Source organism: Impatiens glandulifera, chromosome 1 (assembly GCF_907164915.1).
Source record: "Impatiens glandulifera chromosome 1, dImpGla2.1, whole genome shotgun sequence".
NCBI classification, from domain to species: Eukaryota; Viridiplantae; Streptophyta; class Magnoliopsida; order Ericales; family Balsaminaceae; genus Impatiens; species Impatiens glandulifera.
In genome coordinates this window covers 37,879,359-37,899,432 of record NC_061862.1, presented here as the reverse complement: position 1 = coordinate 37,899,432, position 20,074 = coordinate 37,879,359, and the positions used below count along the sequence as shown (strand labels likewise).

The 20,074-nt window shown below is 32.9% G+C and overlaps 1 protein-coding gene across 3 annotated transcripts; it reads left to right on the top strand.

Annotated features, from left to right (window-relative positions):
- LOC124922218 (serine/threonine-protein kinase AFC2-like) lies at nt 1-3,990 on the top strand. 3 transcript variants are annotated; one of them, XM_047462951.1, is made up of 12 exons: nt 1-156; nt 802-988; nt 1,435-1,461; nt 1,545-1,698; nt 1,791-1,839; nt 1,930-2,044; nt 2,270-2,361; nt 2,938-3,094; nt 3,180-3,244; nt 3,320-3,417; nt 3,505-3,607; nt 3,676-3,990. In XM_047462951.1, exons 1-12 carry the CDS (start codon nt 64-66, stop codon nt 3,823-3,825), a joined length of 1,290 nt encoding a protein of 429 aa, XP_047318907.1. In that variant the 5' UTR covers nt 1-63; the 3' UTR covers nt 3,826-3,990. The 3 variants fall into 3 exon arrangements, with proteins under 3 accessions (XP_047318907.1, XP_047318908.1, XP_047318909.1); XM_047462952.1 differs by lacking the exon at nt 802-988 and having other exon boundaries at nt 7-156; XM_047462953.1 differs by lacking the exons at nt 1-156; nt 802-988; nt 1,435-1,461; nt 1,791-1,839; nt 1,930-2,044 and having other exon boundaries at nt 1,685-1,698.
- The last annotated feature ends 16,084 nt before the right edge of the window (nt 3,991-20,074 follow it).

Here is a 20,074-nt window from a genome sequence, read left to right as displayed (position 1 = left end):
GCATCCGATCTCGCGTGCTAGGGCTGATCTCTTTCTCTTTCGCCTTGAAGACAGTCGACGGGAATGGAGTTCATGGCCGAGTTCCCTCACGGTCACATGGATCGGCGTCCCAGAAAACGCCCGAGGTTAGGTTGGGATATCTCCCAGACCCCAAAGGTATCATACCTGAGTTCTTTACATTTTGACTTGTTTATTGTTCTTGTGATTCTTCTGGGTTGTCAAGATTCCCTCCTGTTGTTTTGATGAGATGGGTTTTTTCATAAAAATTTAGTAGATAAATGATCTGATCTAGCTCGGATCGCCTGTTTATGAACTATTTTTTATTGGAATTTCTTTGTTTTCGGATAAATTGTAGAAAGGTAACTGGGAATATAACATTTCATAGGTCTTATCACATGGATCTATCAAAGACTTATTTGAAGATGTATTGAATGATAAGAGTTCAGTGATGATATCAACCTTATTTTCTGTTCTCTTTCTTTGATTCTTCTGGAAAGATCTTATCTTTCACTAGCATCTCTATGACCTTAGCTTCTTTGTGATGGTTTTGTTTGTGTTATTTACCCGTTATAGTTGTTTTCTTGATCCAAGATTTGATTTTGTCCAAAGGAACATATATTTCCTGTTTTGTACAAACACAAATTGCTGATATGTTTTAATCTTTATTATTATTATCAATTGCACTTTCACACTTGTTTCTGTAGTATAGTGAAAGGATTACCTTATTACTTATTAGTTAGTGATTGGAACACATTTATATGTTATCTGTTTAGTGGAGTATGAATGGATGGCTCTGTGTAGGCCCAATCAGGAGTATATTGTGGCCAAGATGTTGGAAATGTAACAAGCTTTGGAAATCCAAGAGTACTTTCGCATCATGCTAATGTGTTTGCGAAGGGATTGACTCAAAAAGGTTCACCTCCATGGAGAGACGATGATAAAGATGGGCATTACATATTTGAGCTTGGAGAGAATTTGACCCAACGCTGTAATTTCACCCTTCCACTCAAGTTTTAAAAGAATCTGCTTCCAAATGTTTTGTGTTTTGCTATAGCCATTGCTTACAATTCCTATTTCACATTTTGAACCCTCCCAACACCTCCTTTTAAACGTCCAATGCATATTTTAGTTATAATTTATTCATCTGTATGGAGTTTCTTGATTGATTTATTTTTTTAAACATTTTAAAGTTGTTTGATCTTCTGTTGTGCTTGGTTGGCATGAAAGTTACAAGTATTCACTTCTTCTTTTGCAAATCAATGTAAAGGGTTTTTACAAAGGCTCTTATGTAAAATTGTGTGAAGTATAAGGAAACAATCCATCCACTCAGTGTGTTCATCTCATTCTAGCTCCAATTAAAGTTGAAACATAATGAGATTAATTTCTTCCACATTCATTCGTTCTTGTTACTTAGTCTCTTTTTCTTGTCTGCAGATAAAATCCTGAGAAAAATAGGCGAAGGTAGGTTATTAGTTTTGTCGGCACTTGTTTATTCAACATAGGAGCAGCGACAGCCCCCCCCACTTAAGAGTCCTTTTTTGCAGGAACCTTTGGGCAGGTATTGGAATGTTGGGACAGAGATAACAAGGAGATGGTTGCTATAAAAGTTGTTCGAAGCATTAAGAAATATCGCGAAGCAGCAATGATAGAAATTGATGTGCTTCATCTACTTGCCAGATATGATAGAGTTGGAAGCCGGTGAGTTTGATAATCTGTGGCTTAGTCTTTGATGTCCAGTTTGACTAGGCTTGCCTTTTTCGATTGGTCGTTAAGTGAATTCATTCTTGCAGTTGTGTTCAAATACGGAACTGGTTTGACTATCGTAATCATATTTGTATAGTAAGTATGAATTGCATTATGTTAGCATGATTTCCCCAACTTTTCAAATTTCTTGGGGATTAAAAAAATGAATTTAAATGGTCTTAACAGGTGTTTGAGAAGCTTGGGCCAAGCTTATTCGATTTTCTACGGAAAAACAGTTATCGCTCTTTTCCGGTTGACCTAGTTCGTGAGATTGGCAGACAACTGTTGGAATGTGTTGCATGTGTGTAGTGAATATCTTTACCTTTTTTCCATAGCTTTGTGGATACCACCACTTTGGGGGGTTTTACTCTTCTTGCTCTCCCTTCGTATACATGCTCAATTTTAAATTTATGATATTTTCAGTTAATTAGTTTTTGAGCTTTCATGTTTTCCAATTTCAGATCCATCGTTTCCAATCGCCACAGCTTATAATTCTTATCTAGATTTGTTACTTGGTATTTTGCAGTTATGCATGACATGCGTCTAATCCATACTGACTTGAAGCCGGAGAACATTTTGTTTATATCCCCTGAGTATGTGAAAGTCCCAGATTACAAGGTATCCATAATTTATTCTTGATAATATTGATGATAGTATGCATCTTAAAACTTTTCTGATCCTAAGGACTTGTTTGATCTAGGGTTTTTTGAATAACCAAGCGGTTAATTTCAAATAACCTTGTTTGATGTATGTTATTGAAAATCAGGCTAGTTTGGTAACAATACATTTCGGGGTATAATTATATAATGAAAATCATTTAAAAGAATAAATAAAAATGGAGGGTATTTTGGTTGATGATGTGATTGTTGACTGGATAGTGGGTCATTTTAGATTTAATTTTAAATAGCTCACAAGGCCTAAATTTTAGGGGGAAATGACAAATTTATACATGAACAACTTTATTAATAAGTTGGTTCGATTCCCACTTAGAACGCCTTATGAAGTAGGTGTCATGACGGTTGGGGTCATGCTAGCATCTTACATTAAAAAAAACAACATTATTAATAAGTTGTATAAGCAAATTCCTTAAATTAAAAGGGATTTATGAATTAAAATAATGTTTATGTTTACCCGAATTGGTGATCCTGCTAGCTGCCCCATTTGGGTAAACTAAATCAAATCCTGTGTCAATAGGCTGCATCCTGGTCAGTCCGAGATGGGTCTTGTTTTAAAAGGTTGCCGAAATCAAGTGCCATCAAAGTTATTGATTTTGGTAGTACCACATACGACCACAAAGAACACAACTATCTTGTCTCTACAAGGCATTACCGTGCACCTGAAGTTATACTTGGTAATTGATTATTGACAATTTATACAATTTGCATTACAATATCTTACATAAATGACAGTTATAAGCTTTATTTATCTGATTTCAGGTCTTGGGTGGAGCTACCCTTGTGATTTGTGGAGTGTTGGTTGTATATTAGTGGAATTATGCACGGTATTGTTCAATCTTATAATTTATTGTTTGCTCTTTTTCTCCTAATCCTTCTCAGGCTTGCATTTTTATTATCAGGGAGAAGCTTTATTCCAAACGCACGAGAATTTGGAGCATTTGGCTATGATGGAGAAGGTCTTGGGACCAATACCTCCACAAATGTTGAAAATAGTCGAGTATGTAGTCTTTTTCCGAAGGTTTTTCTTGTTTCAGTTATAAAGAAACAAAAATCTAGAGGTGCTAAACATGGATTGTTTCTCCAGTCGCCATGCTGAGAAGTATGTGAGAAGGGGACGGTTAGACTGGCCTGAAGGTGCAACATCTAGAGAAAGCATTAAAGCTGTTTTAAAATTGCATCTACTTCAGGTACCAGAAATTTGAATAATATTTATCCAGTCACCTAAATAAATAATTTTAATATTTTCATTTTACAGAATGTAGTGATGCAACACGTCGATCATTCGGCAGGAGACCTAATTGACTTGTTAAGAGGTCTACTTAGGTTTGATCCGGCTATGCGAATGACGGCTCATGAGGCACTCAGACATCCTTTCTTTACCCGAGATTATAATAGGCGGTACTAGTGGAGGTTACAACTGCCATTTTGAGTGTGCTTGGTTGATAAATTGAAGCCTTTGCCTATATGTAAATAACTCTTGGGAGTTGGATCTTTGTGCCCCCACAATATTTGTTGTTTGTGTGAAGTTTTTTGATAAATATTTTATTCAGAATTATTTTTATTCATTTTATCCATAGAATCCCAAATCTATATGTGGATATATATATATATCCACATATCCATAGAGAGTACAAACCCCCTACTTCCGGTGAAAGGTGCAAGTCAAAACCTACCCTAACAAAAAAAAAGCCTTTTTTTTGGAGCAGATTACTTTAGGGTTTATGTAATATATAAAGAAAAGCCCTTAGTTGGCCTTTTTGTTTAAGGGCTACTCGCCTTTTTCATAAAAGGAAGTGGGATAGCTGAGGTGATTTCGGTAAACCAATGCATGTCCAGTTGACCTTCCAAAAGTAAGGTCGTAAAACGGCTCATAAATAGTAAAAGTCGTGTTTCACATAAGCAGAGCAGGAGACACATTCATGAAAAGCGTATTGTGGGGAACTGACAAAGTATTCGTAGATCTTACTTATGGGTAAGAATAGGAACATTTATTAGTTCGTATTGTGGGTCTACTTGTTACAAAAGGTGAATATCCCCATTCCAAAACATTCACATAGTTCCTCAGGCAGACATAAAAAAGGGAACGAAAAGAGTCTATTTACTTTTTTTTTACAATATTACGAAATGTATCATGGCTTTATTAAAAGAGTTCTGCATCTCTCTCTCTCCGGGGCTGGGGGAATAAATAGGCGTGGGGAAGAGGGAGAGGGTATATATATATATATATAATGATATTTAATTTTTAAAATGTCCGAATTTTTAGATCGAGAGCTATGGTTAATTTATATATATATATATATATATATATATATATATGTGAGAGTAAATGTATATTTGAGTTGGATTGTGGGTTGATTCGCCTATAATTTTTAAACGATTAAAAATAAAATTAAAAATGTTATAGGTATGTTTCGAATTTACAATCTAATAAAAATAAGTACAACTCTTTAATCAATTAGGTTAATAACACTTTATATTTTAAATTCAACACCAAATTTGATAAACTCAGAATATCTTAATAATATAAATTTACCTTATTAACTAACTAATATATATATATATATATATAATATGATGCTTAATTTTTAAAGTGTTCGGAATGGTGCGTCGAGAGCTGTGTGCTTAATTTAGATATACATGTGAGAGTAAATTAATACTTGAGTCGGATTCTGGGTTGATCGGTCATAAATTTTAAACGGTTAAACATAAAATTAAAAATGTTATATATATGTTTCGAACTTGCAACCTAACAAAACAAATACAATCTTTAACCGACTAGACTAATAACACTTTATATTTTAAATTTAACACCAAATTTGATAAACGTGAAATATTTTAATAATATAAGTTCATCTTTTTAACTAATTAATTAATATATATATATATATATATATATATATATATATATATATATAATGATGTTTAATTTTTAAAGTGTCCGGATAGGTGAGCCGAGAGCTGTGGTTAATTTGGATATATATATAAGAGTAAATGAATATTTAGGTCGGATTGTGGGTTGACCCGCCATAAACTTTAAACGGTTAAAAATAAAATAAAAAATGCTATATGTATGTTTTGAACTTACAACCTAACAAAACAAATATTATCCTTTAAACAACAAGACTAATAACACTATATATTTTAAATTCAACACCAAATTTGATGAATGCGAGACATTTTAATAATATAAGTTCAATTTTGTAACTAGCTAATCTATATAAGGGTTTCCAAAACTAACCAGGTTTGGCGTTCAACTTCTAAAACTAAATTACTTTATTTTTTTTTTATTTCTAAATTAACATAGTTTACTTTTCAAACTCAGTTTTTATTTTTTAATATTTTTTGTGTTTATTACATTTAAAATTCATTATATATATATATATATATATATTTAAATATATATATATATTTAAATATATATATATATATATTTTTAAATTATTATTTTTATAAATTTGATATATTTAAATTATTATTTGTATAAACTAAATTATTTATATTTTGATATATATCTTAAATTATTATGTTTATAAATTTGATTATTTATATTTTAATATATAATTTAAATTATTATTTTTTATAAATATATATAATGAATTTTAAATATAATAAAAAAATTGAATTTGAATAGTAACTAGGTTAGTTTGCGAATGAATGAACAAAGTATGTTAGTTTGGAAAGTTGAACGCCTAACTAGGTTAGTTTAGGAAATGGTTATATATATATATATATATATATATATATATATAATAATGATGCTTAATTTTTAAAGTATCCGGATTGCTGGGTCGAGAGAGAGATTGATGGTTGATTTGTCGAGAGATAAAAGACCGGTAATAAAGGATTGGTACTATTGAATAATTGTGTGCAAAAATGAGGTTACGAGATTAATAATATGAGATGTCTATTATGTAAGAAATGATAGAGTGCAAAATGAGGTTAAGAGATTAGTAATATAAGATGTCTATTATGTAATAAATGATAATTTTGGTTGACCGAGAAATGAGGGTAAAATCAGTGAACTAATAAGAAAAAATTAAATGAATGTCTACTTATCAAATTTGTTATTTTGTGTCATATTTTTTAATAATTAGATAAAAAATATTGAACTAAATTATAAATTCACATTTTTAAGGTATTTTTTTTTGATTTTTTTATAATTACTCGTACAAATACACGAACTAGGTATCTCTCAAATCCAAAGACAAGATTTGATCATTAGTAAAGAGAGAAATTAGCAGTTGAGAATTTAGTTTAACATTCACTATCTACAAAACTGGAACGCATTTAATGAAGAGGAGTATGAAATGGTTGTAGTCTGGTGAATTGATGCTATCAAGAAATGTTACACATGTGTTAAAACCAAAGTTTATAGTATTAGAAAAAATATAACAAAACTTGGCCGAATATCATGGTTTGAATGTTAAATAATGGTGGATTCTATATTTCCTGATGTAAAAATCATAAATCACACGCTACAATCTGAGTTGCCACCGGAAATTGAAAATCAATGTGTTCAAGCGTGGGATAGTGTGGTTGTTAGATACTTCACGAGTAACATCAAAATGGTGTTTCCGTTTGTGAGGGATGCTCTCTTTAGGCTATGAGAAAAGTTGGGGGATAGAAAAGCTTATGCTCGATGATAATGGATATTACATTTTTATATTCAGAAATGGAAGTGATATTGAAAATGTCCTATCTATAGATTGTTAGGATTTGGATGCCCAATATCTGAGCGGCTTGAAACGATCTATAAAAATGCAAAAATAAAAATACAAAAAGAAACAGGTTTATAGTAGTACACTCAAAAAACAAACCAGATCTTCTGCTCCCGATTTTAGTGTTCCCTTGTTGCGGACCAATGAAATCTCAAGAGCATTATTTTAATAATAAAGCAAAGTTGGGTTGAAGGGAGGGAAGGAGTATCCAGAATTCGGAATTCTATCCGGGTTTACCCAAACGCCGTTAACGGAATTTTATTTAACGTTTGGAGTCAAGCTCCCTTCCCCCGGGTTCTATTTCAAAAGGAATGCAGGTATCACTTCAGAGAGAAGCTCACTTCGCTCCAGGCGCCAAGTAATCACAATATACAGATATGAGATACGAAGCGAAACTTCATTCTCCAGGTGCCATGTAAAACCGAATGAAGAGGTCCGCCTATCAGGGCGAAACACACTTAGCCTTAGTTATTTTCTTACCCTGAAGCTCATGTAAAACCCCAACACATCCATGAAAAGAAAGTTCACCTTTCATGTAAAAACATTTACTGATGCATGTAAATACACAAATTCACCAAAATTATTTATTTTTTAATTAGAAAAAAAATTAAAAAATTATACTCATCAAAGGACGGGAACGAAACATACTTCGCTTCAATTACCTCATATAATCGGACGAAACTTCCTTCGCCCAGAAGCCATGTAAAACGGAATGAAGAGGTCTGCCTATCAGGGCGAAACACACTTAGCCTTAGTTATTTTCTTACCCTGAAGCTCATGTAAAACCCTCAACACATCCATGAAAAAACATTTACTGATGCATGTAAATACACAAATTCACCAAAATTATTTATTTTTTAATTAGAAAAAAAATTAAAAAATTATACTCATCAAAGGACGGGAACGAAGCATACTTCGCTTCAATTACTTCATAGAATCGGACGTAACTTCCTTCGCTCAGAAGCCATGTAAAACGGAATGAAGAGGTCCGTCTATCAGGGCGAAACACACTTAGCCTTATTTATTTTCTTACCCTGAAGCTCATGTAAAACCCCCAACACATTCATGAAAAGACAGTTCACCTTTCATGTAAAAACATTTGCTGATGCATGTAAATACACAAATTCACCAAAATTATTTATTTTTTAATTAGAAAAAAATTAAAAAATTATACTCATCAAAGGACGGAAACGAAGCATACTTCGCTTCAATTACTTCATAGAATCGGACGAAACTTCCTTCGCTCAGAAGCCATGTAAAACGGAATGAACATGTCCGCCTTTTTTCAGGGCGAAACACACTTAGCCTTAGTTATTTTCTTACCCTGAAGCTCATGTAAAACCCCCAATAAGTCCATGAAAAGACAGTTCACCTTTCATGTAAAAACATTTACCGATGCATGTAAATACACAAATTCACAAAATTTATTTATTTTTTAATTAGAAAAAATTAAAAAATTATACTCATCAAAGGATGGGAACGAAGCATACTTCGCTTCAATTACTTTATTTTTAAATATAATATAATTTATAAATTTTCCGCTAAGCATCCTTCGCCCATGAGCCATGTAAAATCGAATGAAGAGACACTTTTCGAGCGGTGCTTCTATCGCCCCATGTAAAACATAATCTGTGAAGCTAGCATCGTTTGTTGTTTTAAAAGCTCAACCTTGCGAAACTTTCTTCGTTTATGAAATTATGAAATCAACCTTGCGAAGCTAACTTCATTAAATTTTTAATTTCCGTGAAGTAGATATCGCTTCATTTCTGTGAAATATTTTATATATTTTTCCCGCTACAAATCCATCCCACTCTTCATTTTCATAAGAAACTGTTCACATTCTCTCTCTCTTTCTCCCAGCGATCATCTTTGTGTGAACTCTGAAACCCTAGAGTTTTCTTCTCTTCCACAATCATTTTTTGTGAAAATGTCACAAAACTAAGCCAACAACATGTAAGTGGCTACTTCCCACTTCCGAGAGATCGTCATGGCTATTTGTAACAACATAAATGAAACCGGCCCCAATCCTGTATCCAACGACAATCCCGACAATAAACCAGACATGTAGGTTAATCATATTGTGTTTATATATTTTTTGATTAATATTACACCCGTTTATTCCATATATTTTTTGAAATGCTGATTTTTGTTATCTCACTGAAAATAATCTGTTGGAGGCTTTATATGAATAAATATGAAAGGAAGAGGAAGAGAAATATGAAGACGAAGACAAAGTCATCGACTGATGAATCAGTTTCTACAATTGCTGTGGAAGCTACTGATATTGCTACCAGTACACCCGTTGATGAAGATTCACCACCTACCCCCAAAACCACCAAAAAAAGGAAAGTAGCATTTCTAACAAGATCATCCCCTCATGGCATTTTTCACATGATTCCTAAATTGAGCGTACAACAGAAGGAAGTTGTGAAGGAAATCGGGTTCGGTTCTCTTCTTACATTGAGTGTCTCTAATTGCCCTGGTCATTTTTCGAAACACGTAATCAAATGTTTCGACCTCGAGAAGACCTCTCTCGTATTGGACAACGGTGATGAGATTCTTATCAATGAAGACCTTGTCTAGTCTGTGCTGAACCTCCCGAGAGGGCCAAAGAACATAGTTGAGGCCACCGGGGCGGACAAGAATAATGACCCTGAGTATTTTAATTTCATGAGGGACTAGAAGGTCAGATGGACCGGGGAAGAATCAACTTTATCTCCTGAAACACTTTCTATGATACCCAAAATATTAAGTAACACAAGTGCAGACAATAATTTCAAAATCGACTTTGTAGTCTTTGTTGTGTCGAGTTTTTTATGTCCAGTTCAAAATTCACGAGTCAGATAATTATTTTTTCATATATATTATATATCTATTTGTATTTGTGAATACTTACCCATGTATTATATTAAATCAGGTGGAAAATTCTCAAATCCTTAATGGATGTTAATAACATAAAGAATCTGAACTGGTGTTCATTCACACTACAAAGATTGGTTGAAAGTGTGGCAAGTTGGAAAAAAAAGATAAACAAGACAAAATACCATATTTTGATGGACCTCTAACCTTATTATTGGTAAATAATTTCTTTTTTGTATATGATTTATAGATATTTAATATTCACTTAAATGTTTCCCATTCCTTTAGTTCAGATTTGCTACCTTGACAGTGTTTTTGTCGATGATGTATGTCATCCTTATGAAAGGTCTGTACCAATCATCTTTTGCTGGGATGACACCACATTGTTAGAGATTACCACGTTAGAAGGTCACGCATGTGGTTTTGGGCTGGGCAGAGCAAGGTCACGCGTAACAGATAAAGAACCTGAGATTCCAGTTCATTTATTGGAATTACCTGAAGACGATGATCAGGTATGTTGAAAGAATAAATTGACTCTCATTTGTCTATACTTTCTTGATTTTGAGACTAATAATTTATGTTTTTAATAATCTACAGATGTTAACATCCAAAATCTTGCAAACCTTTAAAGATACAGCACAACAACTTAATTACCTATCAGGGGAGTTGGAGAAACGCAACATCAATCCGAAACTTTTTTTTGAGGCTAGTTTCCTGAACTTAAGAGAGTCTGAAGGGTTCATGAAACACTTGAAGTTGAATAATGTTGAGGTTTGTGTAAGTAGGGAAGATCTTCCTGATCCAAAGGAGGTACTTGGGGACACTTTAGAGAGTGCCGTGTTGAAAGTGAATAGTTCCCCCCTGATGATGCAGTAGATGATCACAATGAAGATCCTCCTGATCCAATGGAGGGACTTGGGGACCCTTTAGAGAGTGTGGGGTTGAAAACGAATAGTCCCCCCGTGAGGATGCAATAGAAGAACACAATGAAGATCCTGATCCAAAGGAGGGACTTGGGGACAATTTAGAGAGTGTGGGGTTGATAATGAATAGTCACCCCTCTGAGGATGCAGCAGAAGAGCACAATGAAGATCCTCCTGATCCAAGGGATGTAGGTGGGGACACTTTAGAGAGTGACGGGACTAAAATGAATAGTCCACCCCGTGAGGAAGATGAGCACAATGAAGAATAAACTGATCCTCCTGTTGTTCAACGGAAAAATGAGGGTGAGGTAACCAAAGCTTCTGAAGCTACTGCTGATGAATCTTCTGAAGATGAAGATCAAGGGGGACGCGTCAACATTAGAGACCACCCGAAGAGGAAGATATCAAAAATTCCGGTGTACCTTCAATCCCCCTACATGAAGTCGTTGCACAGAAGTTGAATAAAATAATGAACAAGGAACATAGATTGGCCGATTATGTGTTTTGTGAAGACCTTGATGAAGCGTAAGTCAACCATGCTATTAAAAATTGTAAATACTAAAGTATTATGTTCTAAATGAATATTTTTTTGCAGGGAGGTGCTGTACGTAGGGTTTCCAGGTAATATAACCCGTGCACAATTGAGAACAATGAAAGATGGAGCAGAACTTGCGAGCGAATTAGTGGACACTTGGGACATTCTTATGCAGTTCAAGTTTAATAGGTTTGCCAGGCATTAAAAACGAATAGTTTGTTTTTCCACAATATCATATGTAAGTTCTCTTCACTTGGTTTTGTGCTATGTATTACTTCAATGTTCATTAGTTTGATACTTTAGAGTTAATTTCCAGGTTAGTATGCAATTTGATTATGAAGCGTTTTCCTATTGCCTCAAAGAAGACATGCAAAACTTCAAAATAACAGAAGAACACATATCAAACGCTGACCTAGTATGTTATGAACGAATTTCGTTTATGCTTATATATATGTAATGATATCAAATAATTCATGTTTGTATTCTTTTTACATATATTTTTACCGGTCCTCTATGAAAAGCATTACTTCCTTGTATGTGTCAATATGCTTATTTCAAAAATCCAATTATTAGAACACGCATGACTTCCTAAGGGTGTTAAACTTTTGGAGAAGTATACCAATTTGGGTCGGCACCTTATGAATTTTGGGGCTTTCTTAGTAAGTATAGGACTATTTGAATTAGCTGAAAATTTTCAAAACATGAAAAAAACGGCTCCAAAGTTGAAGTGGGAAGATAGTACAAACAAAGTCGACTGTGGTATATATTTAATGAGACATATGGAAACATACAGAGGAGAGATGAAGACGTGGGATATTGACTTCAATAGCAATGTAAGTGTTAAAACATATGTTAGTCTATGCCAATTTTTTATATGTTTTCTTATACTTTCTCTTGTTGTTTTGAAGGTTGAAGAAGCTATCAGTACACTGAGGATGAAATATTTATACCGAATTCTTATGTCAGACCACAATGTCAATAAGTTAAACATAAAGAAGTCAATTAGATTAAGAAATCTTTGGAGTCGTATGTAAATGAAGTTTAATTAGTGTACTTTCACATTATGCACTTATAATTTATTTATGTTTATAATAGAAAACTTTAAGGGTGTGTTTGATAACTCTAGAATTGGCATTGAAATTGGAGGGTGCAATTCCAATTCTTATGTTTGTTAGACACTTTAATATTAAGAATTGGAATTTGAATTAGAATTCCAATGGAATTCAATATGGTGTAATTTGATAGTTCTCAATTCTAATCTTTTTAGGTTGGAATTGTAATTCCAAATTAACACGTTTTTGACATTTTAACACGTTTTTCACACATTAAACATGTTTAACATATTTTCATATTTTGACACGTTTAACACGTTTTTAATACATTTAACACGTTTTTTACGTCATTGACACGTTTAACACGTTTAACATGATTTTCACGTTTTTAACACGTTTTTGACACGTTTAACACGTTTTTGACACGTTTAACACGTTTTTGGCACGTTTAACACATTTTAGGCACGTTTAACACGTTTTTGACACGTTTAACACGTTTTGACACATTTAACACGTTTTTCACACCCTTGACACATTTAACACGTTTTTGACACATTTAACACGTTTTGATACATTTAACACGTTTTTCATGATCTTAACACGTTTAACACATTTTTGACACATTTAACACGTTTTTCACGTCCTTGACACGTTTAACATGATTTTCACGTTTTTAATACGTTTAACACATTTTTGACACATTTAACACGTTTTTGGCACGTTTAACACGTTTTTGACACGTTTAATACGTTTTGACACATATAACACATTTTTCATGTCCTTGACACGTTTAACACGTTTTTGACACATCTAACACGTTTTTCACGTCCTTGACACGTTTAATACGTTTTTGACATATTTAGCATGATTTTCACGTTTTTAGCACGTTTTTGACATGTTTAACACGTTTTGACACGTTTTTGGCACGTTTAACACGTTTTTGACACGTTTAACACGTTTTGACACATTTAACACGTTTAACACGTTTTTGACACATTTAACACATTTTCACGTCTTGACACGTTTAACACGTTTTTGACACGTTTAACATGATTTTCACGTTTTTAACACGTTTAACATATTTTTGACACGTTTAACACATTTTTTTACTTTTTGGCACATTTTACACGTTTTGGTACGTTTAACAAGTTTTCACACATTTAACTCATTTTTGACACGTTTAACACGTTTTCACGTTTTTGACATATTTAACACGTTTTTTACGTTTTTGACACGTTTAACATGTTTTCACGTTTTTGACACATTTAACACATTTAATACATTTGTTTATGTTTTTATGTTTTTAACAGTTTACCACATTTTTGATACGTTTACCACGTTTAACATGTTTTTCACGTTATGACACGTTTAACAAGTTTTTCACATGTTTGGAACGTTTAACACGTTTTTGACACGTTTTTATGTTTTTTACATTTTGGCATGTTTAAAAAGTTTTTCACAATTAATACACGTTTTTGACACGTTTATCACGTCTTCACGTTTTTGACACATTTAATACATTTTTTTACGTTCTTGACACATTTAACACATTTGTTTACGTTTTTGACACATTTAACACATTTTTTTACGATTTTGACACATTTACCTCATTTTGATACGTTTAACATGTTTTCACGTTTTTGACCATTAAACACGTTTTTTTACGTTTTTGACACGTTTAACACGTTTTCACGTTTTTGACACCTTTAACATATTTTTTTACGTTTTTGACATGTTTACCTCATTTTTGACACGTGTAACACGTTTTTCACGTTTTGGCACGTTTAACAAGTTTTTCACATGTTTGGAACGTTTAACACGTTTTTATGTTTTTAGCACGTTTAAAATGTTTTTAACACGTTTAAAACGTTTTTAACACATTAAACACGTTTAACACGTTGTTGACACATTTCACATGTTTTTTTTACGTTTTTGAAACGTTTGACACATTTTTAACACATTTAAAACGTTTTTAACACGTTTTTAACACGTTTTGGCACGTTTAACACATTTTTGATACGTTTAACACGTTTTTACGTTTTTGACATGTTTAACACATTTTAAACTTATCAAAACGTGTGAAAAATATGTTAAACAAATTAAAAATGTCAAAAACGTGTTAAATGTGCCAAAAACGTAAAAAACGTTTTTATAACGTGAAACATGTGTGAAAAACGTGTGGAAAACATGAAAAATGCGTGAAAAACATGTGAAAAACGTGAAAACGCGTTAAACTTGCCAAAACGTGAAAAACATGTTAAACATGTCAAAAATGTGTAAAACATGTGAAAAACGTGTTAGACATGCAGAAAATGTGTTTAACGTGCCAAAAACGTGAAAAACATGTTAGAAGTTTGAAAAACGTGTTAAAAATGAAAAAACGTGTTTAACGTGTTATATGTGTGAAAAACGTGTTAAATGTGCCAAAACGTGAAAAAAATATGTTAAACGTGTTAAAAATGTGTAAAACATGTTAGACATACCAAAAATGTGTTTTATGTGTGAAAAATGTGAAAAACGTGTTAAAACGTGTGTAAAACGTGAGAAAAACATGTGAAAACATGTGAAAAACGTGAAAAATGTGTGAAAAACGTGAAAAACATGTTTATCGTGTGAAAAACGTGTTAAACATAAAAAACGTGTTAAATGTGCCAAAATGTGAAAAAACGTGTTAAACGTGTCAAAAATTGTAAAACGTGTTAGACATGTTAAAATGTGTGAAAAACGTGTTAAACTTGTTAAAACGTGTAAAAAACATGTTAAATGTATTAAAAATGACAAAACGTGTTAAGCATACCTAAAACGTGAAAAACAAGTTAAACGTGTGAAAATGTGTTTTAATTTATAAAATGTGTTAAATATGTCAAAAACGTGTAAAAATGTGTTAAACATGTCAAAAACGTGTTAAACATGTCAAAAACGTATTAAACGTGCCAAAAACGTGAAAACATATTTAAAAAGTTAATATTTTGAACCGATATTTTATTTTACAAACATATGAATTAGAATTGAATTACAATTCTATCATTTCCCAAACATAGGAATTGGAATTGAATTACAATTCTATAATTTTTCCAAACATAAGAATTGAATTGTAATTCAATGCCAATTCTCATAGAATTGGAATTAGAATTCCAATGCAAATTCTAATTCCAATTCCTCCTCATCAAACATACCCTAATTGATTATATTTCACATTATGCTATTCTTTCACCCATATTTTTAATCGTAATAACCGGACAAAGGTATTGAAAATAAACGAAACTAGCTTCAAAAGGTCCCGTGATTATCAATTCATAAACGAAGAAAGCTTCACAAGTTCTGTTATTAAATTCTTAAACGAAACAAGCTTCACAAATTATGTTCTTAAATTCTTAAACGAAGCACCCATCACAAGTTCTGTTTTCAATTTTATAAACGAAGCTTGCTTTTGAGTTTATAATACCATAAACGAAACAAGCTTCACAAATTATGTTCTTAAATTCTTAAACGAAGCACCCATCACAAGTTCTGTTTTCAATTTTATAAACGAAGCTTGCTTTTGAGTTTATAATACCATAAACGAAACAAGCTTCACAAATTATGTTCTTAAATTCTAAAATGAAGCACCCGTCACAAGTTCTGTTTTCAATTTTATAAACGAAGCTTGCTTTTGAGTTTATAATACCATAAACGAAACAAACTTCACAAATTATGTTCTTAAATTCTTAAACGAAGTACCCATCACAAGTTCTGTTTTCAATTTTATAAACGAAGCTTGATTTTGAGTTTATAATACCATAAACGAATCTAGCTTCACAATTTATGTTTTCAATTTCATAAACGAATCTTGCTTCACAAGGTTCAGTTTTTCATATTTTAAACGAACGAATATAGCTTCACAAGTTATGTTTGTAAGTTCACATTGGTCCTTTCATGTACCGCCCCTACCTGGGTAATGTAAAAATGTTAATGCATGAATGGAAATTCATTTATTACTTCTTGTGAAGAGGCATTGTAATGATTCAAGTCGCCTCTTTAACTATCTCAACTAGCTATTCATCATCTATTTAGTCTCTCTATTCTCTTTATTCTCTCTATTCTCTCTTTCTATTTTGACTCTCTTCCTCCCAAATCTCTACCGGCAAACAAGTTCTTTGTCAAAGTACCTCATTCATCTCTTCATTCATTTAGTGTAATACCTCTAAGAGGAGGCAGAGATGTCAGTTTTATCGCAACAACAGTTGGAGTGATAATTAAGTCTGATCAACGATGACCCTATCCCTTTTGGTGTCTATCATGTAGACGAGATTGTACCTCTTCTCCGAATAAACCTTCACGGCGGATTGATGCCCACATGCAAAGAAGATGGAATACGGCCAATCGTTCTTTTGTCATTGAGGACATGCACATATGCCCGACGATTGAGGACTTCGCTTCAATCCTGAGGTGTGGTAGTCTTTCACTCATTATTTTGCCCCCAATCCTGAACCTCTTTTTGCATTAGAAACTTGCCAGAACTTCTATGGTTGTACAGACATTGACGTCGTTTTGTTTACCCACCAATATGGATTTCTCAATATGACACACATAGACGATTACATTTGGCGTGTCCAAGGAGATGAAATGACCATCACCCACACACAAAGCAAACTAATCATGCTTGTGGTTCTTGCTCTTTTTTTTTGTGTCCGGCTGAAGGACTACGACCTTCGGATAAGCTCCTGGAGGTAGTTCCTGCACTGATTGGAAATGCCCCATGTTTGGATGGCCTTGTACTCGCTAAGACACTCCTTGGTCTCAACAAATTTGTTCCAGACCCAAATAACTATTCCCGACGTGGATCACCTTTGGTTCTATACCTCTGGTTGTTAGACAAATTGCATTGATTGCCTCTTCCTTCAATTCCTTACCCTTCCTTTGCAAATCTACAGTTGCAAAGGATCGCTGGAATCGAGATTGAGAATTATATTTATGATATTCACCTAATTCGGTTCATTGTTCCGTGATATCTCTTTTGTCAAATGATGTACAAGATGAGGGGTTCTCCATTCATCATTGTGTTGGGCCTAGAAGGATCTACCTCCTACTGCACATCTCTCATATATCGACAATTTGGCCTACGGAATCCCCTACCTTCGAATGCACTCAATCCTCCGGCGGACTTGATGCCTATTTCTCTTGATCTTTACCACGAGTACGCATCAATAGTGGATCGTTCTGTTACAGTTTTATTCCCCAATCGATGGATCAATGCTGTGAACAAAGCAGTTCAGCTATACATTCCACCCGTCGTCGAACAAGAAGTCTTAGCTATGACAGGACCGAATGACGAGTCAAGCACTGATACAGATTAGGGCTTCTTATTTATGTACAAGTTGTAGCTTTTGAACTGTCGTTTGGTTGCTTCATCTGTATAATTTTTCTATAACGATTATGAAATCTTTTTGTGTTTTTGTACAAATAAATTGTTGTGAAGTTACACTTTGAATCATTATCATTTTCTTTTAAGACTATAATGTAAAAACAATTATACAATTCATGAAAAACCTTATGCATTCATGAGAAAACCTTGACGTATTCAAGTAAAAACAAAGAACTAAGCTTGATTCGCTTCATAGTTACCGTTGACAAGTCTTATAGCGAACGAAGCGTTCATCGATGTATCGTCAATTTATTACAGGGAGTATGCTTCGTTTGTACCTGAGATTTGACAATAAGTAGACGAAGATTGCTTCCCTTATTGTGATGATTATTTTCACCTCGGAAGACGAGTAATCAGTCCGTATGGCTCTGTAATAAATTAACCCAATCCCATCAACCGTCAATAATAATTAAATTGAAATAATTATATGTTCAATTTTATTATTATTATTTAATTTTAATAATAATCATAAATTTATATTATACATTTGTGTTTCTGTGTTCAATATATTGAAAAGGAAAACCCATTATGTATTCATGAGAAAACCCTGACGTATTCATGTAGAAACAAAGAACTAAGCTTGATTCGCTTCATAGTTACCATTGACAAGTCTTATAGCGAACGAAGCGTTCATCGCTGTATCGTCAATTTATTATAGGGAGTATGCTTCGTTTGTACCTGAGATTTGACAATAAGCAGACGAAGATTGCTTCCCTTATTGTGATGATTATTTTCACCTCGGAAGACGAGTAATCAGTTCGTTTGGCTTTGTAATAAATTAACCCAATCCCATCATCCGTCAATAATAATTAAATTGAAATAATTATATGTTCAATTTTATTATTATTATTATTTAATTGTAATAATAATCATAAATTTATATTATACATTTGTGTTTCTGTGTTCAATATATTGAAAAAGAAAATCCCTAATGCATTCATGAGAAAACCCTGACGTATTCATGTAAAAACAAAGAACTAAGCTTGATTCGCTTCATAGTTACCGTTGACAAGTCTTATAGCGAACGAAGCGTTCATCGTTGTATCGTCAATTTATTATAGGGAGTATGCTTCGTTTGTACCTGAGATTTGACAATAAGAAGATGAAGATTGCTTCCCTTATTGTGATGATTATTTTCACCTCGGAAGACAAGTAATCAGTCCGTATGGCTCTGTAATAAATTAACCCAATCCCATCAACCGTCAATAATAATTAAATTGAAATAATTATATGTTCAATTTTATTATTATTATTATTATTTAATTTTAATAATAATCATAAATTTATATTATACATTTGTGTTTCTGTGTTCAATATATTGAAAAGGAAAACCCCTTATGCATTCATGAGAAAACCCTGACGTATTCATGTAAAAACAAAGAACTAAGCTTGATTCGCTTCATAGTTATCGTTGACAAGTCTTATAGCGAACGAAGCGTTTTATTCGCTTGTTAAATACATGCTATAATGTTTTTAGGGAACGAAGATTGCTTCGCTTGTCAATTTAAAATATATACAGTCCTTCCTTTTTATTCATTACTTTATAATAGACATAATTAAATCCGAATTCAAATATATATGACAAATATTATTATTATTATTATTATTATCGGATTGGATGAACTCTATTCCATTACAACTACGTTTGATTAACAATTCTATATTATAATAATAATCATCTGCATTACAACGATTTATAAACACAGTTCTATATTATAACAATAGTCATCTGCATTACAACGTTTCAGAAATACACCTGTTGAGATATCTCTTGAGATGTTTGCCACACCTGTTGAGATATCTCTTCAGATGTTTTCCACCCCATAGAATCTTCTATAGTTGGTTCTTCTTACCAGCGGTGGACATGAATCATCTTCATCTGGTCCGTAGTTTCTACTTCAGGTATGAAGATTTTGTAGTAACTAAAGATGTTTTCCACCACAACTTGACACTCTTCATCTTCATTGAAGAAGTTTTCCACCATAGAAAATCTCCCATAGAGTAGATCTGAACAAAAAATATTAAGCAACACACTCACGATCTCATGCTTCATTGATTTCATTTGGGTTGGAAAGATTTGAAGCCCCTCCTTTATATTTATAATAGAAAAGAAACATACTATATCACTTGACACCACTGTCGTGATGAATTGTTACATCGGCG